General features: G+C 44.8%; 1 protein-coding gene across 4 annotated transcripts in view; it reads right to left on the bottom strand.

Annotated features, from left to right (window-relative positions):
• Positions 1-16846: 16846 nt before the first annotated feature.
• The window catches only part of Lpar3 (lysophosphatidic acid receptor 3), a 68829-nt gene continuing 59288 nt past the window's right edge, over positions 16847-26387 (bottom strand). For 3 of the 4 annotated variants that reach the window (XM_006233470.5, XM_006233469.5, XM_039103115.1), the window contains exon 3: positions 16847-18627. In XM_006233470.5, coding sequence (XP_006233532.1) covers positions 18299-18627 — 329 coding nt within the window. In that variant the 3' untranslated portion in view covers positions 16847-18298. The remainder of the gene's footprint in view (positions 18628-26387) is intronic. The other variant, NM_023969.2, reaches the window with a different exon arrangement.

Genomic DNA, 26387 nt, shown 5'->3' with positions numbered 1-26387 from the left:
CCACAGCCATGGAAGAGAGAGTGTCTCCCAGCAAAATTGATAAATAACTATCATCATGTACACACACTCCAGAAAGGACATGCTTCCACACGGTTATATATAAAATCGTTACAGATCTGTTTGTCTGCATTCAAGGGAGGAAGTCCTAACCAGATGGCCCCCTGGGTAACAAGAGGAAATCTCTGGTCCAGATGCCAAACATAGGGAAATCAGTGAGACAAGTGAGAGTAAGACAGACCTAACATCCTAAGGAGCCTCGTGGGGAGCACTTCAGGTTCTGTGTTCTGTGGTTTTCTCTGTGGAGAGGGAATTTATTCATCAAATCGAACAAAAGTAGTAGGCACCCAGGTGCTCTCCTGCTGGCTGCATTCACCCACCCTCGCCCCCCACAGGTTGGGGAGGAAAGACAAGGAGGAAGGAAGCCAAGTTTGACAGACAGAGTGCCCATCTTTCTGTGCCAGTCCCGTCCTGCGGGACAGTCAATGAGGGTGCTGAGGGTACCTGGAAGGGAATGGGGGACAAGAGACGTGAAGAAGGGCACCAAGACAAGAGTCTGATCAAGGTGACAATTTTATTTTTTCCCAAGGCTGAATTTATACCATAACAGGGGTAACAGAGAGAGGGGGGACGTGGGAAACATTTACACAGGTCAAGGACACAGTACTCATGTGGTCAGCTGATATCAACGGGATGTTGGTTTCTCAGAAAGGTTACAGGTGATATCATTGGGCATCCTGACGTCAGATGTATTTCTCAGCAAGGTCCCAACTTTATCATATCATTATTCATCCTGACCACCAGATTTGTATTCGTCTCCTGCAGCTGGCTGGGGATGTTCCCGAACCCAGTCATACTTAACTCTAACTATACTATTAACTTCAATAATGGAGGGTTTTAAGGGCATCGCTCCCAGCACAGATCTTCGGCTTAGCCACTGAAGGCTTTCTCAGTCCATGTCTCCCACGTGGGAAAAGATGGTTTCCCTCAGGATTCAGGTATTCACCAGTGAAGTTCACAAGCTTTTGCATAGCACGGCTGGACCTCACACTCTCTACCCCGATTTATATCTGCTGACCATCTCCCCTGGCCCTGATCCCACAGGATGGAAGACAGAAAGAGCTTTGCTTTTACGCCGCTTCTATTCAAAGTATGCTGTTCCATAATCCTTAAATAGTCTTTGAGGGCCGTAAAAACTAGAGCTTGACATTGCTTCTTTTTAAAATAAATATTCAATTTAGTAATTAAGTTACAGCTTAAGAGACTTAACATTTTCCAGAGTTTTTATCATTTTTTTTCTTGTAAATTGTAAAGAGCCTGTGTGGTCGTTTGGATGAGACGTTTGTCCCATAAGCTCAGACGATTGTCTGACACTTGGCTGTTAGTTAGATGGTGGTGCTGTTTGGTCAGACTTAGGGAGTGTGGCCTTGTGAGGAAGTGTGTCACTGGGTCAGGCTTTGGAAACATACAGCCTCGACCTGCTTCTGGCTCACTTTGTGCTTCTGTTTGGAAATGCGAGCTCTCGGCTTCCTCCTCTTTCTGTCTTGCCTGCTCCCTGCTGCCCTGTTTCCCCGGCATACTGACTCTCATCTCTCTGCAACCTTAAACCCTATTAGCTCTTTCTCCTATAAATTACCATAGCGATAGCATTTTATTGCAGCAACAGAAAGGAAACAAATACATTCCTCATGTAGTTTTAAAACTATGCCAAGGGCTGTTGGGTAGCATGTCTTTCTTACCTGCTTTTATTCTGAGCTAGGATTACAGACACCTTTACGTATTTTAAGTTGCATTCATGAATCAATGTGTTTCCTTTCTAAAAATCACTTTATGTCTTTGATTAAACTAATATAACCTTCTTAATACAGCCTCTTGGAGTAGTCAAATCACAGAAGACCAATAAATCAAACTCAAAAATATGGCTAAGCTTACGTTTAAATGGATTTCATTAGCTGTAAATAAGCAGTAGAATTATCATTTATAAGTGTAGCCAACACGCAAGCTAGAACTTTAAATTCATTTCTCATGCTATTGGCTGAAATTATCTTAAATATTCCAGGCAGGCAAGATACCAAACACGGATCTCTTTACGCAAAGACCTAATATGTAACAGGCTGGGTTCCTTGTTGTGTTTGCAGATGGTGTACTCCTCATAAGCTGTGTGGGAGCATTTGATCCCAACTAGACTTGCTGTTTGGGGAGATTGCTCAACTTTTAGGAGGTAGAGCCCTACCAGAATTTGAAATCAAGGGCTCTTGAGAACCTGCCTCCTCTAGGTTTATGCGGAGGGGGGACCCATGTAGGATGCTAGCACCACCTTCTGCCTTAGCTTGTTACCACATCACTGTCATCTCTGTGCCATCACCATGCCACTTTCTCTCAGTGTGTTTTCTGTATCTCACAAGGTCATTTATCCCTGGATTTTTGAGGCTTATTTGGTGTCTTAGTCAGGGTTTCTGTTCCTGCACAAAACAAAACAATGCAAGTTGGGGAGGAAAAGGTTTATTCAGCTTACACTTCCCACATTGCTGTTCATCACCAGAGGAAGTCAGGACAGGAACTCACACAGGAGGAACTTGGAGGCAGGAGCTGATGCAGAGGCCATGGAAGGATGCTGCTTACTGGCTTGCTCCCCTGGCTTGTTTTCTTATAGAACCCAGGACTATCAGTCCAGGAATGATACCACCCATCATGAACTGGGCCCTCCCCCCTTGATCACTGAGAAAATGCCTTACAGCTGGATCTCATGGAGGCATTTCCTCAAGGGAGGCTCCTTTTTCTGTGATAACTCCAGCTTGTGTCAAGTTGACACACAAAACCAGCCAGTACATTTAGGTTTCCAGGATATTTTAAAATCAATAACATCATTGTAGCATAAAGACCTCCCAACCCTAAATATGGTAAGATCCAGTTTTCAGGGTCTTATCTTCTTGGGGGCCATCATTCAAAGCACCATATCTCCACAGAGAAGGTACCATTCCAGTGAGTCAAGGTAGAGCCCAGACCTGGTACGGGGACACTGACTGCTTTCCTGAGAGCTGCATTTGTGAGGCACACTTGGTTCTATTAGAAGCAGCATTGCAGCCTATGGGCCCTCCCCCCAGGTTCAAGTTCTGCTTTATAGAGAGATGGCATCATTAGATCGGGTCACCGGCATCTCCTCAGCTAGCCATTTTCAGGCTCAAAGCAGAAAGTGCTATGACTGGACCCTAAAGAGCTGCCCTGGGTGTAAGGAGGAAAGAAGGGTAGACGTAGGAGGCTAATCGGAGGGATTGTAGGAATCCAGGCAAAGTCTGAGAGAAGCTCAGAGCAGGAAGTAGCCTGGGATGTGATGAAAGTTGGTCAGGTGCTTTGTCTACAACAAAAATAGGTAAATTGATTTGTTGGTACTTCAGAGGTAAGGTGCGAGAAGAAGGAAAGTTAAGGCAGACACCACATCACAGTGTTTGACGTGAGTGTTGTAGAGGTTTGTGGGATCCCGCCTGAAGCAGGTGGGGGATAAGCAGGACAGGTTTGAGGGTGAGAGGGAATATTTTCTAGACATTAGACTGGAATTCCCTATAGGCTGAAGTTTCAGAAGGAAAGGATTTGGCTCTGTCTATGCAGTTAGAGTTTCCAACATGTAGAAGATGCTTGCAGTCATGTGACTGGTTGAGATGGCCACAAGAGTGTGAACAAGCAGAGCGGGGTGGGCTGGTGGAAAAACCAATGTCAAGGAGAGAGGAAAGCCAGTAGAGGAGATGTGGAAGAGACAGCCAAGAGAACACCGTGCCCTGGGAGCCCTGGGAGCCCTGGGAGCCCTGGGAGCCCTGGGAGCCCTGGGAGCCCTGGGAGCCCTGGGAGCCCTGGGAGCCCTGGGAGCCCTGGGAGCCCTGGGAGCCCTGGGAGCCCTGGGAGCCCTGGGAGCCAAGGAGCACCGGGGCTGTACCCAGCACTGTGGAAAGCCATTTTGAAGTGTCCGAGTACTTTTTAACAGCACTGGCAACAGCTGTCATTGTCCTGGCGGTCCAGCAATCCCTCTGTGGCTATTGCCTTTGCATGTTCTGCCCACACATTTATAGCAGTATCAGATAAATTTAATAAGCTAAAAAAAAAACCCTGATAAATTAAAAAAGATCAAAAGGTATGCCTCAGGATAGTAATAATTTTTGAAGTATATTGTGGCTTATTTACATAATCTGCATATCACCACGTCATATGCAAATATGCTTGCAGCCATTGATTCTTAGCTACTTCAGTGACAGTAATGAATTTAATATCAGACCCTGCAGCCCATGCAAAGGTAATTCTCATGCATGCCACTTTTTCGATAGTCGTGAATAGGAAAAGAAAATTGCCCTGTGGTTTACACAGGATGGAGAAGAGGTATGCAGGGTCCCCGACTCCCGCGAATACCTACTGGTGCAGTGAGCGGCTCTTTCCTGAGTCTGAGCTTGGTCCTCTTTTCTTCAGTGACTTTTTGGGGACCAGCAAAGTGTCTGTCCTGAGGCAAACATTCTAGAAGTTTTGCCCAATGGATAACTGAGCAGTGAATGCTGCATCCGTGAGGGACTTCAGCTACTTACTCCGATAAAACCGCTCAGACACACACAGAATTACACTTAAACATCCTGCTTATACATCTAATTGGTTCTATACATTAAAAAGATTATTTTATTTTTATTTCTCTCTGTGTGTGTGTGTGTGTGTGTGTGTGTGTGTATGTGTGTGTGTGTGTGTGTTTGCACATATGTGTGGGTCCCCTCAGAGGACAGAAGAGGGATCCAAGTTTTCGGAGTTGGACTTGTAGGCAGTTTGAGGCACCCAATGTGGGTACTGGAAACTGATGTGGAACATATGCAAGGACTCAACCTCTGAGCCATATCTCCATTAAACTTTTTGACAATTTATTTATTTATATTTTATGTATATGGGTATTTTGCCTGCATGTGTATCTGTACACTATGTGTGTGCAGTGCCTGAGGAGACCAGAAAAGGGTGTTTGATCCCCTAAGACATGATTAACCACCATGTGGATGCTGGGAATTGAATCCTGGTCCTTAGGAAGAATAGTCAGTGCTCTTAACTGATGAGCCATCTCTCTGAGCCCTCTAGGTTCATATTTTTAAATAAAATCACCTGTACTCTTTTTGTGTATCATGGAAAGTCAAAACTGGATAATTTTCACCAACAAGATGTTTTTCACTTTCTTTAGACCACAAATCGGGGGAAAACTCATGGTATTGGTACAGAGACAGACAGGTTGACCATTGGAATAGAGTTGTAGACCCAGAAATAAGTCCTACACACATATGGACACTTGATCTTCAATAACAAAGCCAAAAAACATACAATGGAGAAAAGAAAGCATCTTCAATAAATGGTGCTGGTCTAACTGGCAGCCTGTATGTAGAAAAATGAAAATAGATCCATATTTATCACCTTGCACAAAGCTAAAGTTCAAGTGAATTAAGGACCTCAACATAAAACCAGATGCACTGGATCGAATAGAAGAGAATGTGGGAAGAGCCTCGAATGCATTGGCTTGGGGCTAGGGAGCCTTTACTAAACAGAACTCCAGTGGCTCAGGCTCTAAGATCAAGAATTGATAAATGGGGGGCTGGGGATTTAGCTCAGTGGTAGAGCGCTTACCTAGGAAGCGCAAGGCCCTGGGTTCGGTCCCCAGCTCCGAAAAAAAGAACCAAAAAAAAAAAAAAAGAATTGATAAATGGGACCTCACAAAACAGAAAAGCTTCTATAAGGCAAAGCACATAGCCAATAGGACAAATTGGCAATCTACAAATTGGGAAAAAAAAACTTCACTAACCTCACATCCGATAGAGGGTTAATATCCAAGATATATAAAGAACCCAAGAAACTAACCTCAAAAAACCAAACAGCCCACTCAAAAAAGGGGGTATAGAACTAAAAAAGAGAATTCACAAAAGAGGAATGGCCAAGAAGCATTTAAAGAAATGTTAAAAGTCCTTAGTCATCAGATAAATGCAAATCAAAATGACCCTGAGATTCCACCTTCCACCAATCAGAATGATTAAGATTAAAAAACTCAGGTGACAGCAGATGCTGGCGAGGATGTGGAGAAAGAGGAACACTCCTCCATTGTTGGTGGGATTGCAAACTGGTACAACCACTCTGGAAATCAGTCTGGAGGTTCCTCAAAAAATTGGAAATAAATCTACCTTAAGACTCAGCTGTGTGGCTCCTGGGTAGTACTCAAAAGATGCCCCACCTGCCACAAGGACACATGTTCCACCATGTTCATAGCAGCCTTATTTGTGATAGCCAGGAGCTGGAACCAACCCAGATGTCCCTCGACAGAAGAATGGATTCAGAAAATGTGGTTCATTTACACAGTGGAGTACCGCTCAGCTATTAATCATGTGTTTTGTGGGCAAATGGATGGAACTAGAAAATATCATCCTGAGTGTGGTAACTCAGACCCAAAAGAACATGCATGGTATGTACACACTAATAAGTGGATATTAGCCAAAAAAATACAGAATACACAGTGTACAATCTACAGAACTCAGGAAGGTTAACAAGCTGCAGGGTCCAAGTGCTTCAATCCCACTTGGGAGGAAGAGGCAAACAATTATGGTGGGGCAGGGACCTGGGTAGGAGAGGGGAGGAGTAGAGGTGGGGGAAATGGGGAACATGACCAGGTATGGGGGGACACAGGAGTGAAGCTCTAAGGGTTAGCAGAATGAATGGAAATATGCTACCTCCAGATGTGGTGGGTGGGGGGACCCTCTAGAATGCACCAGAGAGAGACTCTCAGGACTCTAAGGGAGGGACCTTAGATGAAATGCCCTACAGTGGGGAGAGGGAACTTGTAGTGCCCACCTCCAGTAGAAAGACAGGGCATCAAGGGAGGGATGGGGTTACCATCCCATAGTCAAAACCTCTGACCCAGAATTGTTCCTGTCTGAAAGAACTGCAGGGACAAAAATGGAGAAGAGACTGAGGGAAAGGAGGTCCAGTGACTGGCCAAAATTGGGATCCAGCTCAAGGGGAGGCTCCAAGGCCTGACACTATTGCTGGTGCTATGGTGTGCTTACAGACAGGAGCCTAGCCTGGCTGTCCCCCGAGAGGCCCAACAATAGCTGACTGAGATAGACACAGATACAACCAACCAATGGACTGAAGTGGGGGGGGGGCACTGTGGCTGAATTAGGGAAAGGCCGGAAGGAGCCAAGGAGGAGGGCGACCCCATAGGAAGACCAGTAGTCTCAACTAACCTGGACTCGTGAGCTCTCTCTGACACTGAGCCGCCAACCAGGCAGCATGCACAGTGGTCCAAGGCCCCCGACACACACAGCAGAGAACTGCCTGGTCTGGCCTCAGTGAGAGAAGATGTACCTAACTCTCAAGAGACTTGAGGCCCCAAGGAGTGGGGAGGCCTGGGGGGTAGGATGGAGTGGGTTGGGGGTGGGGGTGGGGACATCCTCTTGGGAACAAGGGGAGAGGAATGGGATGAGGAACTGTCGGAGGGCAGAACGGTAGTGGGTAACGACGAGACTGTGAAAAAAGATGAAGTTATTTAAGGAAAAAAGGAAGGAAGGGAGGGAGAGAGGGAGCGAGGGAGGGAGGGAGGAAGGGAGAAAAAAAGGAAGGAAGGGAGGGAGGGAGGGAGGAAGGAAGGAAGGAAGGAAGGAAGGAAGGAAGGAAGGAAGGAAGGAAAAGTAGTTGAACATAGCCTCAGAGCAAGCAGTGTTCCTTTGTGGTTCCTGTTTCCAGTTCCTGGTCTTCTGGAATTCCTTCCCTGACTTTCTTCAGTAATGGACTGTAATTTGCAATATGAAATAAACCCCCAATTCCTCCCCCCTAAAAGCTTCACTTCTAGATTTTTCTCTCTCTGTTTCATCCTCGTGGTTCAAAGCGTGAGGTCTGCGCTTTCTGCCACCATGCCTCAGGCTTCCCTGACACACCGGACCTTTATCCCCTTGAACAATCGGCCCAAATAAACTCTTCCTTCTCCCAGTTGCCCTGGTCATGGTGCTCTATCACAGAGTCGGAGAGCAACTAATACAACAGGTCAAGGAGCCCCTGAGACATCACACGGATGTGTGTAAGACGCTGGCCCACTGGCCGAGAAAGAGGAAAACAGAGCGACTCGACTCTGCAGGCCAACCAAGAGGATCGCGCATGCGTGTTACCGCATCATCGGCATGCTCAGTGGGCTGACGTGGGCCCTTTTTTCTATGAGGAAGTGGGAAAAAGACTTACTTTGTCAGCCTGTTGCAGTTTTTCATATGACTCTCGGCCGTCTTTAGAAGTTTTTCTCCCCTATGCACTCAGACAGACAGCTGCAAAATTGATTGGCTTGAAAGCCAAATAATATGAAAGACGGCGGCCTACTGTATCATTTAATGCTAGCTATTCATTACGGGCAGTGCTGGGTTGGGATATCGATCCCGGGATTAAAGCTGTAGAAATATAGATCTGGAGATTCTGTGGACACACAAAGTTCTCCAGCCATAGTGACGGATGATAATGAGCATACGCTTAGAGGCCATCTTTTTCCTCTGTAGAGCCGAGCAGCCATTTTCCCAAAGTAATGAATTGTACAAACAATGAAGGGAACGTCCACTTAGCAGTTTTGCAATGCAGCTTCCTTGGGCGGAAGTACACCGTCAACTGCCGAGGGTCTGGATATTGAGAATGCCCGCGCTCTCCTGGTTTGTTTGCTGTTTGGATCCTTGTTAATTGTTTCATCTGCTTTAGCCCATGCAAGCTTTCTCCTTATCAATTCCTTGCACTCATTATCCTTTCCCTCTCTCCCTCTCTCCCTCTCTCCCTCTCTCCCTCTCTCCCTCTCTCCCTCTCTCCCTCTCTCCCTCTCTCCCTCTCTCCCTCTCTCCCTCTCTCCCTCTCTCCCTCTCTCCCTCTCTCCCTCTCTCCCTCTCTCCCTCTCTCCCTCTCTCCCTCTCTCCCTCTTCCCTCTCTCCCTCTCTCCCTCTCCCCCTCTCCCTCTCGCTCTCATTCTTGTTCACTCGCTCTTTTGCTCTCTTGCTCTCTTCCTATCATTCTTTTACCCTCCCCTCCCTTCCTTCCCTTCCTCCCTTCCTCCCTCCCCCCTCTGTGTGTGTGTGTGTGTCTGTCTGTCTGTCTGTGCCTGTGTGCCTTCATATAGACACATGTATGTATGTATGTATGTATGTATGTATGTATGTATGTATGTGAATGAAGATTAGAAGACAATTTTGAGTTGTCGTTCCAAATTTTGTATAAGAGAAGGGCTCTGGTTAGCCTGAAACTTTGCTAAGTAGTTTGGCTATGTGATCTATGCGCGTTTTGCCCATTTCTAATTTCCACCCCAGCCATTGTTTGGATCACTACCACTTTCCACCACGATGGGTTTATTACATGGCCTAAGGGGGTTGAGTTCCAGTCCTCATGCTTGCAAGGCAACACTTTACTGACTGAACCATTTCCCCATTTCCCTAGCACCTACCATATCTGCTATTGCTTCTGTGGTTTTATTCTTTCTCCATCTGAGAAGCCTTTTTCCATCTCCAGAATAAAACAAACAAACAAACAAACAAACAAAAGCACACAGTTCAACTTGCACATCTCCCACAGAATCTTGAGCAAAACATTAGGATGACATGCTTCTGGGTCCAAATTCTGACTTAAGTGCCTCTCAAGCTGTTAGCCTCTCGCAGTATCTTTCTGAGTCTCGACGTATTCACACTAAAGGTTGCTATCTTTACCTTCAAGGCTTTTTTAAGACCGAGCATGTAGAACACTGTGTGCAATTCTCCATGCACAGTGGGCAATGACTAAGTATTAGCTCCCTGCCCCCACGTGGCTCCTGCACATGAGTTACAGTAGTCAAATTGATTACTGCACTTAGATATAGCCCAGTAAAACAATTCAACACTGTGTATGCCACAATGGCACTCTGGGATGGAGAGAATTTATTGTCTTCCTGTATGACCACACCCTAAATATCTACCTACAAGGTTCATAGTAGATCGGACTGGGGTCTCTACCTAGTCCTTTACCCCCATGTCTTTCTCTGTTTGCTTATGGATGCGATGGCATTCTCTGGAGCCTGTGCAATTTACCAGTGGCTACATCCCTAAAGAAAAATGACTTCCCCCTGCCAGTAGCCATCAACTACCAATAGCCCCTTAGCTTCTGGTGGGCATACGAGTCCAGTCTCCACCCACTCTTGAGGCTTTGACTGACCTAAGCTTGTCCTAGCCTTGTGCAGATAATTACAGCTGATGAGAGTTCTTGGGTGCAATGGCTATGCCATGGTCAGAAACAGCATTTCCAGCTCTCCTCCTCACATTCTGTCTCTTCTTTCCATGATATTCCTTGACCCTTATGGTGGTGGGAGATTGAAATAGGTGTTTCATTTATGGCTAAGTACTTAATAGTCACCAGCTATCTATATTTTTGACCAGTTGAGTCTTTGTATTAATCACTTATAACTGTGAAAATAAGCTTCTCTGACCAGGAAATGGCACTATTAAGACGTGTGGCCTTGTTGGAGTAGGTGTGTCACTGTGGGTGTGGGCTTAAGACCCTCACCCTAGCTGTCCGGAAGTCAGTCTTCTACTAGCAGACTTCGGATGAAAATGTGGAACTCTCAGCTCCTCCTGCACCATGCCTGTCTAGATGCTGCCATGCTCCCACCTTGAAGATAATGGATTGAAGCTGTGAACCTCTAAGCCAGCCCCAATTAAATGCTTTCCTTTATAAGACTTGCCTTGGTCAGTGTCTGTTCATAGTAGTAAAACTCTAACTAAGACAGTTATCCTTGTAACCTTCATGCCATTGTTCATTGTTGCCCCAGTAGGCACATCTTGCCTGGAAGGTCAACATTGTATTGTACAAGGTTGTCTACATTGTTGTCTTTTCTCATTTAGTGGCCTACATTGTATCTTCTGTCTCTGTGAGAGCCAGCCAGCAGGGACAAAGTTTGTGGCTGGTTCCAGATCGACTATTCTAAGTTCTACACCACATGTCTTTAACAATAGGGTCTCACTGTCTAGTTAGAACAGTCAAGAGCAACAGGACATCTGGTATTGTTCTGGGGGCTCTAAGGCCTCTGTGATCGATAATTCAATAGGTAGATACCCTATGTCTTCATAGGGATTTTTATTTAATAAGCATGTCTGCTAGCACCACCACATGGTTTACTTCCATTTGAACTCCTTCAAAAGTATCTTTAATTAGTACTGAGTTTCCATAAGGTTTTCTCCATACATGTTTGGTTTCAGCTAAGAGTTTGTCTGTCTTGCTTATTTTCTTGAGGCACTAACTCTTCACTTCTTTGATTGTGTGTGTGGTTGTCTGTTTCCATTTTCACTAGTTTGAACCCTGATGATTTCTTGTTTCTACTGACTTTGGGTTTCTTCTGGAGTTCTAGCTCTGTTGAGTCCTTCTTTCACACAGTCTACTCCCTTTCTTATTTTACTCTACTGGTTGTGTGTTTGAACGTGCCTTGAATCATGATTTTGACACCGGTGTCTGGAATTTAATCTAACTTACCTCATTTGGTGCCTTTACTGAAGGGAGGTCATTAAAGTTATGGAAGTTTATAATTAAGAAGTAAGAAGAGAAGGGAATAAAGAAGAAAGAAAGAGAAAAATAAGTGAATAGAAGAGGTGAACAGAGTTTGAGGTGTAACTGAAAGTGTAGCAACAGCATGTTTTATAGAAAATTGGGTGGAAAACATACACAATATTCCTAAAACTCAACTGAACAATACACAAACAAAAGCAAGACCATCCTGTGATGTATATGCAAGACAGGACTTAAATAACGGAAATAAGAACTTTAAAAATGTAGAGAGTAGATTTCTGCCTTAGCTGCTCTGAGGTTGAAGAGTGATGTTCTCAGATCTTTCAGGCTTTGGTCGGTTCCAAGTAGTGCCAGGGTGGGGTAAGTGGGAGATGTTGGTCTCTGCAGCCTCAGTGTTCCTAGGTTTCTGGTGTGTGGAGGAGGGGAGATTATATACCCTTTCAGGATGTTTCCCTCTGCACCTCATGCTCTGTGGCCTCACGTGGCTCTGTAGGTGGAATGGTGGTGAGAGGTAGGATCCACACTGGAGCTGGGTTTCCAGCAGAGCTCTGAGTTTGGGCTGCCGTGCCTCCTTCCCCATCAAGGTCTCCCCTGGATCAACAAGTTCATAGCAGGCATCGTCTCTTGAAGGACAGGAATGCACTGTGTTTTGTCTTTGCCGTTTTCAGAGTAACCGCTATAAGGCTTGGGCCATGATTTTTTTATCCTTTGTCTCGACCGACCCCTAACTCATCCAGACTTGGCATATTCTCTGCTAAGAGTCCAAAATACTCAATGACCCGTAATGACGGGAGGGAAAATGTGACCACATCTCTTCTTCACTTTGTCTCTCCATTCCATGAGCGCAAACCTCCCTCGCCTTACTATGAGTGGGATGTCCCCGTGTGACCAGACCCTTTGTGAATCTTCCCATTCCTTACATCACTGTCATTGGTGTCCTGAGTTATCGGCCTTTCTTTCCAACATTGAATCCCTCGCTGACCTCACATGCCCTGCCAGCTGCTACTCTCTGTGGTCCCACTTGGAAAAAACAAAACAAAATGAGAATTGCCTCAAAAATAGCCTGTCCTGGCTGCTTCCAAACCTCTCCTCCCAGTTTCCTTTGAACCCATTTCAAGCTGGCTCTCATCCCCACCATGCCACTGAAACTCCTGTGTCAACGTCCTCATACCTTCTAAGGCCAAATTAACAGTGAAACCTCAAGCCTTGACTTGGAGTGTCAGACATAGTTGTTCGCTCCAAGGTCTCTGTGGATTTCTGGATCTTTTCCTTCACCGTGGACTCTGCCTTCTGTCTCCTTGGTTGACTTCTCATTTCTCTGTCTTCCAGACACAGAGAATCCCAAAGGGCTGATTTTCCAGCCTGTCATTATGGTCTGTATTCACTCACCAACCGAGTGAATTCTCAGCTCAGGGCTTCAGAGTTCCTCATGCACGAGTATCTCTGAGGCTGAAGTTGCCAATCTAGATTTGTTTACCTGGCTGTTTTGTGACTAATGTCACAACTAAAACTGAATTCTAATCACCCAACACGGGGTGCTTCTGGTGTCCTTTTCCTGCAAAAAGTAACTCTACTTTTATAGTAGCTCTGACCCAAGCCCTTAAAGTCATTAAGACAGAGTTCTTTGTACAATATTAGGTCTGTCGGAAAAGTCTATAATATACATGTTTTATATGTTAGATTATTCATGTCTGTAATTTTAAATTGCTAGGTAATATTCCATCAATAATGTAACTATGCACGCCCAGTGCCTTGTCCTCTTCTACATATTTTAGCTACCCTTCCTTTGAGCTCCGTCAAACCCTATGAGACATAATTATCATCCTTCTTTAAAGATGGATGCACGAAGGCACAGAGTAATTTGTCAACATTACCTGGCTAATACACGAAAGAGCCATGATCGAGGTCTGGACTGTGGTCCTTCACACTACACATTTGAATATTTACACAGCTTAGAAGTTCCAAGTTGTGATAAATCATGCCTCACTAAGCACCTTTGCATACAAAGCCCTTGCTCAGTTTGCAATGATTTCTTTAGCATTTAGTCTCAAAAGCTGGATTACTCTAGGAGATAAAGCCTTCTTCATTAGGATAACTTATTGTCATTAAACATTGGCTTTTTGGAATCTGATGTTATGCATAGTCATTAAGAAACCAACATTACTTTTTGTTAATAGAGAAGATCGCAGTGGGAACTTAAAAATAAATTCCAATTTTAATTTAATCACAACTTATTTTGAACACTCAGTCATGTGATTTTCAGTTTCCTCGTGGGTGACATGGAGATAATCTCTGTGACGCTTTCCTCCCAGGTGCACTAACCACACCCTTCTTTCTGTCAAATGAAGAACCTTTAATTCCCTCAAAACAACAAACCCCACATCGATCATTGGGTCAAATACTGCTGTTTTCTCTAAAAGATTCCATCTGTTCTCTCTTTCACGATCACAGGGACCATAAGTCTTACTTTTAATGACTTGCGATGTCTGAATTTTATACCTACCTTTGCTATTCACTATTGTGGCAAGATCTTAGAGACACGAGGGATGGATGATATCAAGACATATTGTCCATGGTTGTACGCCAACCACAACCACAAAGAATGATGTCATTTGAATTTTGATGGGCATTGCATCAATTCTGTAGATTACCTCGGTGAAATAGTTGTGTTCATACATTAACTCTGCTGCTCCAGGATTATGGAAGGTCTTTTTGTTTAGTATCTTTCAAATATCTTACTATAACAAATTAATATTTTTATTATATACCTTGAATGGGATATTTTTCCTAGTTTCCGTCTGAGCAAGTTCATCATCAGTATATTTGAAAGATGCTTGGTTTGTATGCTGATTTTGTAACCTGAAAGGTTGCTAATCAGGTAGAGAGACCCTGCCTCAAACACAGGCTGGACAGCATCCAGAGGAGTGACACCTTGGCCATCACCATCTTAACATCTGGTCTTCCCCTACATGGATAAACACTCGCATACAGACAGTACACCCGAACATGTATGAACATGTATGAACACGTATGAACACAAACAAATGTGCACACACATTGGAAGTGGAAAAGCGACTTCGGGAAGCAGCAGATACTCTTTCCTGATGTACACAAAGATGCAGCACGGGATACAGGACCCAGCTCTCCCTCTTTGACTCAATATACCTTACTGTTTAATGTGCGAGCTTTAATCTCAACAACAGAGTACAGGCGCGTCTTATGCAAATTAGATTGAACCAATCTGAGATTACTGATACAGAAGAGTATTATGTGTTACTGCATAAAATTGCAACGTTCAAAAAGCAGCCATGAACTGCAAGATTCAAAACTAAACGGTTGGACTAGTGGGTGACCCTAACCCTAACCCTAACCCTAACCCTGCCACCCTGCCACCCTGCCACACGACTGCCACCCACAGTCACTGTGTTACATAGTATGATGGAACCCACACTTTTATTTATTTGCCGAAACCTCAGCACACAAGTCAATGCTGTATGTGTTACTGGCTGCACTCTAAACCCCATGCCAGATGTTACAGGCAATAAACCACCCGAGCCCCTAACAACTATGATCGATAATCTGTCATCTGATAATTCGAGAAAGAGTGCACTCTAAGATGCAGTGCAGAAAACAAATAAAATGTAGCAGCAGGAAAAAATTAAATCCACAGCAACAGCACACCTACAAATACCTAGATCTCTGTGGCAACTAAGATTAAAATTATGAGCAAATCGTGTGGTGTGTTTGGGAAAGCATCCATCACGCAACATGCACATCCTCTCCCTTTAAAAGTCCTCCTCTTCTAGCAATACCAACCCCAGCTTCTATGCCTCAAAGACAATATATAAAACTGGAAGGAGCTTTGGGGATTTCCAATTTAACACCATGTTTAGCGATGCACAAAGAGAATGAGATTCTATGGTAAGCTCCCCAGAAGTCAGATCTGCTGTGTGTGTTTTTAATTCTCTTCGGGACACAGTGTGATGCTTCATGTTGTGGGGTAACGTTGAGGCTATTTTTATTCCAGATTCTAATGAGTCTCGAGTTTGTCACTAAGTCACCTTCATGGGTGTCATCATGGAGCTTACCTCCATAACACTTGTTCCACAATGAGGAAAAGAGAACCACATAGTCTTATTCCCTTCACTGGAGTGATCAGGGGTCTAGCAAGCTAACAGGCATAAGACCTTGGCGAGGCTCATTGGTAAACAAAGCTCAGAGAATGCTGTGGCCTGCGTGGAGCGATGGATACAGGCGAACAGGATCACAGTTGTCACATATGCTGGGGGCCTGGTCCCAGGCCATCTTAAGCAACATAAGGTGGGCATGTGCTCAGAGAGTCAGGGAACCAGGGTATCAGAACTGACCCACTGACCTATTTTGACTCTTAGCATTTGCAAAAAGCATCAGCATAAGGCTTTCACAAGGAAGTTCACATAGCTGAAGGCATACAGAAATGCTGGAAGTTAGCTGGACTTGTACAAATGGAATCAGGGGTAGTTCTGTCATTGTATGCAGACTCGGGGCTTCTAAAGTCATGGACAGAACCCTCACCTACCACTCAGTTGCAACAAAAAAAATTTTTTTTACCAAGAAATTTCAAAAGCTTGTTTTCAATTTTTTTTTCGTTTCCGAGATGGCAGTTTTGATACAGGGCTAATTTCTCTCAACAGCACAGATCGATCAGAACTACACGGGCAATGCTGCAGACTTAAAGAATGAGGTGTGTTTGCCCTGTGCTTAGACTCCGATGGGAACCCGATAAAGTCTGGGTGAGACTTCAGCAAGAGCAATGCAAGGAACGCAGGTAAGACTTGCAGATACAGGGTCTTACAACTTCCAGGGGAATGTTCTTCCTTTGCCTTTATTCCCCTCACACACTAAATGCTGGGTTTTCTGAGTGCTCTCTGTGAACTCTGTGACCCCTCCAATCATCATTTCCAAATATACATGAATTCCTTATTGCCGTTCAGCTCTCCAGATGTGCGTGAGCATAGAAACACCCTGTGTCTCCACATTTTGGATCCCCTCCAGACACCATTCTGAACATGACACTCGGATGCAGGACACTAAAAATGGTTCTCGCCTCAAAATAAAACCTTTAAAGATCCCTTAGTGGCTATTCAGGGACTGGAATTCAATTTCCACTCTCCACCCTTTAGCCAGCTGTAGATTCGGAATGCTCACATAAAACACCGAGGCTGTGCACTTCACGGCAAATTTGATTTTTCTTCTACAATAGAATTGCGAATCACAGTTACCACAAGCTGCACTTTTGCTTAGATAATATACAAAGCAATAATGGACCTCATTAAAGGATAACAGATCCTTTAAAACTTTTATTTTATAGGTAGCTTTCACATAAGCTTTGGGCACACCTACCTACCACATCAAGCATGTAAAATCTAAGACTTCAAATCATAAGGCTCTATATTTTAGGCCATCATATCTCAAAGCACAACTTCTTAAAATCTTTTATTACAAGTAGTTTGTGCACATAAATGTTACATCACAACAGCAGAGAGAGAGAGAGAGAGAGAGAGAGAGAGAGAGAGAGAGAACATGTAAACGTTTGCAAACTACATAAATACCATAGTACCTGCCTTGAAGTTATTCTTTAAGTCAGAATAGTCTCTAAATGTCTCACATAGAAAACACTGGTCAGTAGCCTATGTGTATGAAACACTATTTTTGTTTTTAACTGATCTGCCTTTCATAGGTCTTTGAAGGAGAAAAAAAAATGCAAGATCAAAAATTCAGTCCACAAGTAAGATAGAGTATGCTGGCAGCTTTGGTTAAAATACTAGATGTGCAGTTTCTTTGCACATGGAATCCAGCAAACCCATCAGTGGTATCCAGACCACCAAGACGGAGGATCTAGGATCTAATCATGCTCGTATTTGACGCTATTTGGAAGAGGTTCAGCCTGCTGGTCAATATCATCACTTACTCTGCTGTACAGTTGCCCCTTTAGAAGTGAATAGTGTTTTCTCTTCTTGTTTAGAACACAAAGACAATCTCTAAAGCCACTAGCCTGGACTGAAAACTCTAGGAGGCAGTGGTCTAAACTCGCCATCACGGATGGGCTTCGTTAAATGAAGTTGAATTGTATAAGTAGAGGTGGATGTACACCCGTGTGTGTAGCATGTACACCCACGTGTACAAAGGACAAAAAGCTCTTTCCACTCCAGAAGAGCTTCTACACCTCCACCCTTGCAGTGTTCTCTTTCCTCAGAAAGTCACGTGGTTATACACCAAGTTTACCCCTCTATACAGTTTGTTCCCAGATTTCTGCAATACATCTAGTTCTGGATCATGGCTCCTCTGGGGAAATCCAAGTCCACTGCTAAAATATTTTCTGAACATTTTAAACCCACGCGGAAACAACTAGAGTCTAGCAGCTACACATGGAGGCTCAGGTACCATTATTTACTACTTCTTTTGACCTAGGACCTTCAACACCATCTTTGAAAACACACAGACCATGGCGGCAAGATGGTGGCAGAGCCCAGCATGCTTTGCGCGAGAGCTGGAGGATGTTCGGAGCGGTTCGCAGACGACGAGCAGGAGCCCACTGTTCATCTCTCCCTTTTCTGTGCACTCTTACTAAATGCAGTATCTTATCTTCCTTGACAATGAAAACTTACAAGGCCCAGCAGTGATTCATGGAGCCCTCAAACAACCCTGTCCATGTGCTTTGTGAGACAGGCAAGGACTCTTAAGGGCTCTTTCCCCAGGGGGAGAGGGCGGAGGCGTCCCTGGCTTAGGAGCTGCTTTTATTGCACACCTGGCCCTGGCTGATGCTGTCCTCCAGGTACTGGCTGCCCGTGTCGCTCCTGCTGTGGATGGTAGAGGGGATGCGGGAGGGGTGCCTCTCGGCGTTGCTGTCGTGCGGGGCACAGCAGATCATCTTCCGCATGGTGTTGTACATGTCCTCGTCCTTGTACGAGTAGATGATGGGGTTCATGACGGAGTTGAGCAGCGCCAGCAGCAGGAACCAGCGCTTCACGTGCTGCACATTACACTGCTTGCAGTTCAGGCCGTCCAGCAGCAGCACCACGAGACCCGGGGTCCAGCACACCACGAAGGCTCCTGCAGGAAGAGAGGAAGGAGTAAGCGCTGCTCAGACCTCCGCATGCTGACTGGGCTGAAAGGCTTCGTTCTTTTGTGTTTTGTCACCTGCCATGGGGAACTTACATCCTTCAGTAGAGGGTCAGAGGTGAGTGGGTGGGACACCTTGGTGTTCTATCTCGATAGCCATCTGAGACCCCAGGCCTCATTATGGATAAAAGCTAACCTTTATAAAGTAATTATAGGCCGCTCTACATGCGTGAGCCCCAGCAGTGAACCACATTAGAAGGCTGCTACACTTACTCACATTTGACAGAGAGGAAACTGCAGCTCCATTCCTAGCATCTGTGTGCAGGGCTCCAGAACTCTTAATCTGACCCATGCTGCTGTCCCCGGCTTCAGACTTTCTAAACACTCCCTTGAAAATTCTAGCAATGACTAATGCACCCAGCACACAACTCCCCCAAGTCACACCACCACCACCAAATGACGCTGTACAATGGCCATTGTCAGGGGCAGGCAGCCATGGCCCCTTACAGCATTATCTTTAGACTTGGATTAAGTCAAAAGTTCTATCCATCACAGACGCACACTGTTCTCTGTGACATGTTCACAGGCTGTTTACTTAATCGCTTGCTGAGATCTCCCATGGTTTTGTAAGGAGCCATTCTCTCTCCTGGTGTGATAGACAGAAAGAAATGTGCCTCATGGAGCGTGGTGAAACGTGAACACCATCCACGAGGAGCTGGATCACACTGACCTGCCCTGTCAGCCCAGTGGTGTTACAGCAGGTTCAGTGTAGTGCTGCTTAGCTAACACTGCCTTGGGCAACCTTTGACATGCTCAGTACGAGCCAGACCTGGTGGGAGAGCTGCTTTTCTTGTTTACCTCAAAGGATCACTCTGTGTGATTGGCAGCAGAGAAGATTGGGACTTTGCCCACGATGAACAGGTTTTGGGAGACACCTACTCCTCAGTGGATGCTCTTCCTCCACAGGTGGTATTCTTCACCGTGATGGGACCCATCTCCTTAGGACGATATGGTTCTTTCTCAGTGGCCTTATGATGCCACTACTTACAAGTCAAGAAACTGTCACCTCAAGCTTACGATGTGCGTGGGGCTGGGCCAGACAGTGTCAGGGAGCCACCAGCTAACATGGAGCACAGAATGCCCCAAGTCTATGAAACCGCATCAACAGTTGGTTACTCTGTTGGTTAGAACTAGCTCTGGGCAGTTTTCTACTTGATGTCCACATAAACGTGGTTCTATGTGAGGGCTGGAGATGAGAACCTGTCTGAAATACTGCGTTTGGGCTTCCGAGCTGAGGCTTGGCTTGGACCAAAGTTAGACGTGTAAGAGTAGAGGTTAGCTTTCTAATTTATAATTATACATCACCAAAGCCTGCTGTTTTCTCCATTACTCCTGTTTGCTTGTTTGTTTTTCTTGTCTGACTAGCATGTGGGTAAAGAACTGGATATGAACTTCAGTGAGATAGGCACTTAATGAACAGCTCCTGGGGATCCAAGCCACAGGGTAGGGAAAGGGCTTCCCTCCTCCACCCATGAAGGGCTTCATGGCACATCTGGATTTTTACACAGTGGCACACATCCTTTGGCAGATGTGCAATAAGTTATTTAGCTTGGACCATATTTTGTTAAGAGGGTAAAAGAGGATGGGATGACTCAGTTTATTACACAGACCAATTTATTTAATTGTATTTAATTTTATATACTACATATGGGTATATTGGTAGTGGAGTATCAGATCCATATCTTTAAAAAGATTTATTTTTAATGTTTTTAATAAAGTGTGTCTGTCTGGGTATGTTTGTACAGGAATTCGGGTGCCAGTGAAGGTGTCCAGAGACATCAGACCTGGAGCTGGACTCACAGGTGGTTGTGAGCTAGCTGTGGTCAGTGCTGGGACCTGAAATCAGGACCTCTGCGAGAGCAGCTCGCCCTCTTAACCACTGAGCTATCTCTTCACACCCCAAGGCATATTTCTTACTGCTGGGCTTGGTGAAGTCTTTGAAAAGCACTAGTTTGAACCTCTCTGAGGCTCTATCCAGCTCCAGTGGTCTGTATTTTCCACAACAAATTTTATTTTTCTTGCTGTTTCTGAAAGAGGGTGGCAGTGTTGTCAAGACACAAGAGCTAAAGAAGCCAGACATCAAGAGTTGATGCTGCCAACACTGATGAGAAGAGTCTCTTCTGTATGAGATTGCCTAATTGCAAAAAAAAAAATCCACAAACAAAAAATTAAAACAAAACAAAAAACTCCAGTGGGAATGTTCCAGTGTCCTCGGAAGAAAGCAAAAGGAATGGGGAGAAAGGAAAATAATGGAAGAGAAAAAAACAAAAAACAGGCATCTGATTTAGACTTTGTTAACCACACCGTAACATTTAATAAACGTGGAGCTTCCAAGCCAACAAGAGGGGGTGATGGAGCTGAGGGGAAGAGGAAAAACCTCACTAAGAAAGAAGGAAGTTTTCAGATAGGGTCGGTGAGTGTGAGTGTATGTGTCAGTGAGTGTGTGTCTGTGTGAGTGTGTATGGGTGTGTGTGAGTGTGCATGTAAGTGTTTCCATGTGTGCTAGTCCGTGTGAATCGGGGAGTGTGTGTCTGTGTGAATGCGTGAGTCTGTGTGAGTGTGTGTTGCTTGTGTATGTACGAGTGTGTGTGAGTGATGTTAGTGTCTGTTTATCTGTGTGTGTGTATGAGTGCATGCGTGTATTTAAATTTTGAAAGCTCTATTCCACACTCAGCACATTGGTTTGTATTAGTCAATCAGGTGACATAAACACTACAAATAAGCCTTTAATTTGGTGCCTCATTTGTCATAACATGCTAATTCACACACACGCACGCGCGTGCGCACACACACACACACTTCATTGTCTCTTTTTTCAAATAGCTTATTCGATAATAACATGACACTTTTTATTGAACCCCAATTATATGTCGGTACTGTTTTATTAATTTTTTATGAATTAACCACTTAATTTTTCAGTGTATTTCTCCAAAATAGGCACTAACACAATTTTCATTTTATCCCTGAGGCCTGCTGCCAGGTGACCTGCTGAAAGGCACCATCTAACTGGTAACTGGCCAGGCCAGGATTTCAAACCAGGGAGCCTTGCGCCTGTCCCCCGTGCTAGGCTGGCCATCTGGCAATGGGTCAGAATGTGTTTTCCTGAAAAAGGAAGGAAAAGAAGAGCTCCTGGATTCTGAGGTTCCATTACATCACATCTGACTGTGTAGCAGCCTCCAAGTCAGTTCCTGGTGTGCATGAGGGAGATTTTCTGGTAGGAAAGGGAGAGAGAATAGAAGGTGAAGGTAGACCAGATGGACCAAGAGAAGAAGTGAAGCTAGTCAGAGGGTAAAGGAGAAATAATCGTGCTGATCTCTCCTGTTTATATTATTTTCAGTAAATAATGAAAGACAAGTCTCCTCTGAGAGAACAACTTAAGCTTGGCAGTGGGTGGGGGTGGGGGAGGCTGATTACCTATAGAATAGGTGTTTCATGCTGAGGCCTACATCCTACACACTAACTGGGATAACATAAGGCTCTTGTATCCTGAAGGCCAGGTTCTTGTCCAAGTGCTCCACACAGAGCAGGTACTGCTGTGTGTGATCTAACAGTTAATTTCCTAGAAGCTCTTACCATGCGTCAGCCAAAAGGTATGATGCTAATCTCTCAAAATATTTTAAATGGCATGTCAGGAATAGTTTGGGCCCTGGGAATCTGTAATTGCAGCAAATTCTTAAAGAATGTGGAAAAAGTGGATGTGTATGGGCAACTGTATTAATCCTTAAAACCGGGAGGAAAGGGGCTGAGATGTGTCTGGTAGAGTTGCTTACCTAGCACATGCATGCAATATTAAAGGAATGCGCTCTCTCTCTCTTTCTCTCTCTCTCTCTCTCTCTCTCTCTCTCTCTCTCTCTCTCTCTCTCTCTCTGTGTGTGTGTGTGTGTGTGTGTGTGTGTGTGTGTGTGTGTGTGTGTGTGTTTTGTTTCTTGTCTCAATGCACAGACAATTACTGCTAGGAACTACCAGGGTTCAAGAAGCCATGATGTGATCAAGTTTTCACCTAACAATAGAATCAACAGTAACCAATAGGCGTCAGTCCACTGGTGCCTATCTGGAAACAAGTGCAAGAAATTAGGAATGCTTGTCTTGGGGAAGGTTAGGAGAAGACATGACAGGTTAACTGTCTTCTAAAACTTGCATGTTGATCACACAAAGAGATAAGCATAGACTTCTCCTGGGGTGTTCCAGAAGGTCACATGGAGCAGAAGGAGGTGGACAAAGAAGTAAGATTTGGATGTAAAGGCTTCAAGTAAATGGAGGGATTTAAGAGAAGCCTGCTATGTGTAGGTCGAGTCTCGCTGGGCCACATATGTCCTTTGTCTATAGCATTCTAGGATGTGTACAGGGGAATTCTAATGTTAAAAATAAAGATATGCTAAATTTCTTCTGAACTTTTTCCATTTAGGAAATTGCCAAATTCTATGTGAACTTTTAGATTCAACTCATTATAAAATTCAGACAAATTTGACTTGTTTTCAGGACATATGCAGTTCCTCACCTAAAACCTGATCAAGGCAAATTCTGTAAACTGTTGGTTTTGCACATTAGCTAGCCATCCGAATTACCAGGGAACTTGAGTGCATGTGCACATTTATGCGTGTGTGTGAAGGTGCACATGTGTGTGAGTGTACATTCACATGTGTGCACTTATAGACAAACTTGGATGCCATGTTGTCCGCCTTAGTTTTTTTTTATATATATATATATAAAATCTCTCATGAGCTTGACACTTATCAAATGGGTTAGTCCTGCTGGCCAGCAAGTGCCGGAGATGTGCCCTGTAATCTACTCCCCACTGAGATAATGTTCATGTAACACTCTCTACCTACCACTACATTCAGGTTCTGATGTAACCCATTACATGGGTTCTGATGATCAAACTCAGGTTTTTATGCTTTACGTAGCAAATATGTTACCCACTGAACAATCTCCCCTGCCCAATAAGAGAAAAAATTTAATAATCTACCTTCTGGCCAGTAGATTAATAGACCTAGTATCAGCAACTCTGGAAGTGTTTAGAACTCATAGATTCCCTTGGGGGAGCATAAGGTACAGCCCATTTTGTAGAGTATCTCTAAACCGACACAAGATGATTTAAACAATCTGACCCAGACGATAAAAATCAGACACCATATTTAAAAGGGAAAAGAGGAAGAATCCTTCAAAATGAGAAAGACATTTCTCTAGAGATCAAATTCCATAGCACAAATTTGGAGGAAAAAAAACGGCTCATGTTCACATGTATAAATCAGTGTGCAAATCAGTGTGTCTACAGGCAAGACACATACGGGTCCTCCTCTGGGCGCCATCAACTCTTTGTTTGCTTTGCCAGAAGCTCCTTCCAAACCCCCTGATCTGAGGTCTAGCTTTCCTTCCAAGCTTAGCTCCCACCCATCACCCACGGTGGTCAGTCCTTCCTTTCAGTTCCTTGAGTCCCTTCTACTGCAGCACCCGCATGCCTCTGGGTACACTGCCTGCTTCAGTCCATTTTATCACTGCCCCCAGAGCGCTTGGCCAGGAGGAGTGCTTAGAGCTTCAGATGTTTCCCATTTAAAGCATGACCAGGCAAGATCCCTATTTTCGTCTCCTAGGTGATGAACTTTGACCTTTAGAGTACTTGAGCTTGAGCCCTGGGTGGAAGGTGCTGTTTCCCTGCAAAGGCTCTTAGCATTGCACATTATTTAAAGAAACTTTTTAATGCACAGCCCTTATCTCCAGACCTTTTGTAAGTCCCCTAAGCAAGTAAGCTTCACCTTAGGCATCTCTGTAGTCCTTAGCGTGAAGCTCTGCATCCAGCAGGAAAGGAGATGAGTCAGATGAGGCTACAAAGAGTCACACACGCAGCCAGGCACTATGCTAGCAAGCTGCCATCACCTGCCACTGCTGACAGTGTTCCAGTCTGCCTCTCAGGACTTGGTAGGAACAGAAACCAGGCCCCATGACTCCAGCAGCTCTCGGAGAAGAACTCAGAGGAAGAAACATTCTGTCAAGCTGGGTACTGAAGGCCAAGAATGACTGTGCAGAAGGATCAGAAAGGGCTCAAGGCACCTTGGGGAATCCCGAACACCTCGGGATGGTTTTAAACCAGGCAAGCCAGTGAGGAAGTCAGAGGGAGCCTGAGAACTGAAATCTAGACAAGCTCCGGTATAGTTCCACAGTCTTAGGAATGTGGGTTACGTGGCTCGGACTCTAGGTGCCTTCTTCAACAACTTCACCCAGAGAAATGAGCTGGAATGCCCTGGGACATCCATTCTAGATGACAGATTAACTTCTCTTCCAAGCATCTGAAATGGTGTGAGTTTTATGCCCCTCTTGAGAGGTTTAAGAAAACATCTTTTTTGTATGGTTCATAAAGGAACCAATAAGGAAGACTAGGTCAAAGGTTTCTCAGTCTCTGTAGCAGCTCAATGGGTCGTGAAATCAATGTAGTAGTTCACAGGAAGCACTGACGAGAGAAACGAACTAAGGAGAAGCATCAGCATGTATAAAGTGCAGTGAAAGTGTATTTGTTTCATAGAACATGCTTCCGTCACACACAGTGTGTGTACTGGGATTTGGAGCTATGGCATTTCTGATTGCAGATCCCAATTTAAAACTAAACTCGAAAATCTACTTCTATGTGTTACTTCTACATGTTAGTCGTTTTTGAATCACCTTTTCAAAAGTGAAGAATACCTTTCCCAAAGGAACTTTCCCATCAGGATTTTTAGTCAGGTTTTTTTGTTTTGTTTTGTTTTGTTTTTACTAAAGAGACCATGAGTGAGGGAGTGTTGGTTAAGCTTCACACAGAAAATCTCTCATCTTTATCCCATGGGCCTCTCATCCCCATCACATACTGTTCCAGTTTGAATCTGTTCCCCTATCCCCAACCCTGGGTGTCGGGCTTTTGAACACTTGTTCCCCCAATGGGGGGCGCTGTTTTGACAGGCTGTGGAACCTTTGGAAGGCGAGGGCTCATTGGACAGATTAGGAGATAGATGCTTGGAGGTATAACACTGTCTCCTTTATATCCCACCCCCATTTCTTATCCGCCCCACCTTCTCACCAACACGGACTAAGTAACATCTAATCCACTACCTTCCTTACTGTGACGGGCTAGAATCCTCTCTGAAGCCTCCTTATGTTGCTTCTGTCTGGTAGCTGGTTATAGTGACGAGAAACCCCAACTCACCTTACACCCATTTCCGTCCTTGGCGTGCCCACTGACCACACTCTGGAAACTACTGCTACACAAGGAAGCTTTTTGATGCTATTGCCTCTTGTAAGTCTTACATCCCATAGCCAAGCTTTATCCACTTTCTCAGACAGACAGACAGACAGCGGTTAGAATGTAACTCTGCCCCCAGCTGCATCATGGTTGCCTCAGCAGGGGAGCCCGCTTACCGTGTTAGCTGCTACCAAACGAAAAGGAGATGTGAAGTAGGTATCTCCCAGATTAACCAGTTCCCCGGGGAGTGCTTTAGCGTGATAAGCCATGAGAACCCCCAGGCTGGCCCAGGCATCTGAAGACTGGCAGAAGTCCAGAGGGAAAACTGGCCAGGATCTGAAAAGGCTTAGATGGATGACAGGAGATGTGTCTGAGGGCGAGAGGGAGAGACAGAACTTGAAGACATGTTGCTTTCTTGGATCTAGGCAGTGAGGGTACGGTAAGAATCAAGAAGACCCGGGAAGCATGCATCTGGGATTGCCAA

The sequence above is a fragment of the Rattus norvegicus genome, chromosome 2 (genome assembly GCF_036323735.1).
Source record: "Rattus norvegicus strain BN/NHsdMcwi chromosome 2, GRCr8, whole genome shotgun sequence".
Classification (NCBI taxonomy): domain Eukaryota; kingdom Metazoa; phylum Chordata; class Mammalia; order Rodentia; family Muridae; genus Rattus; species Rattus norvegicus.
This window is presented reverse-complemented; position numbering and strand designations above follow the sequence as displayed.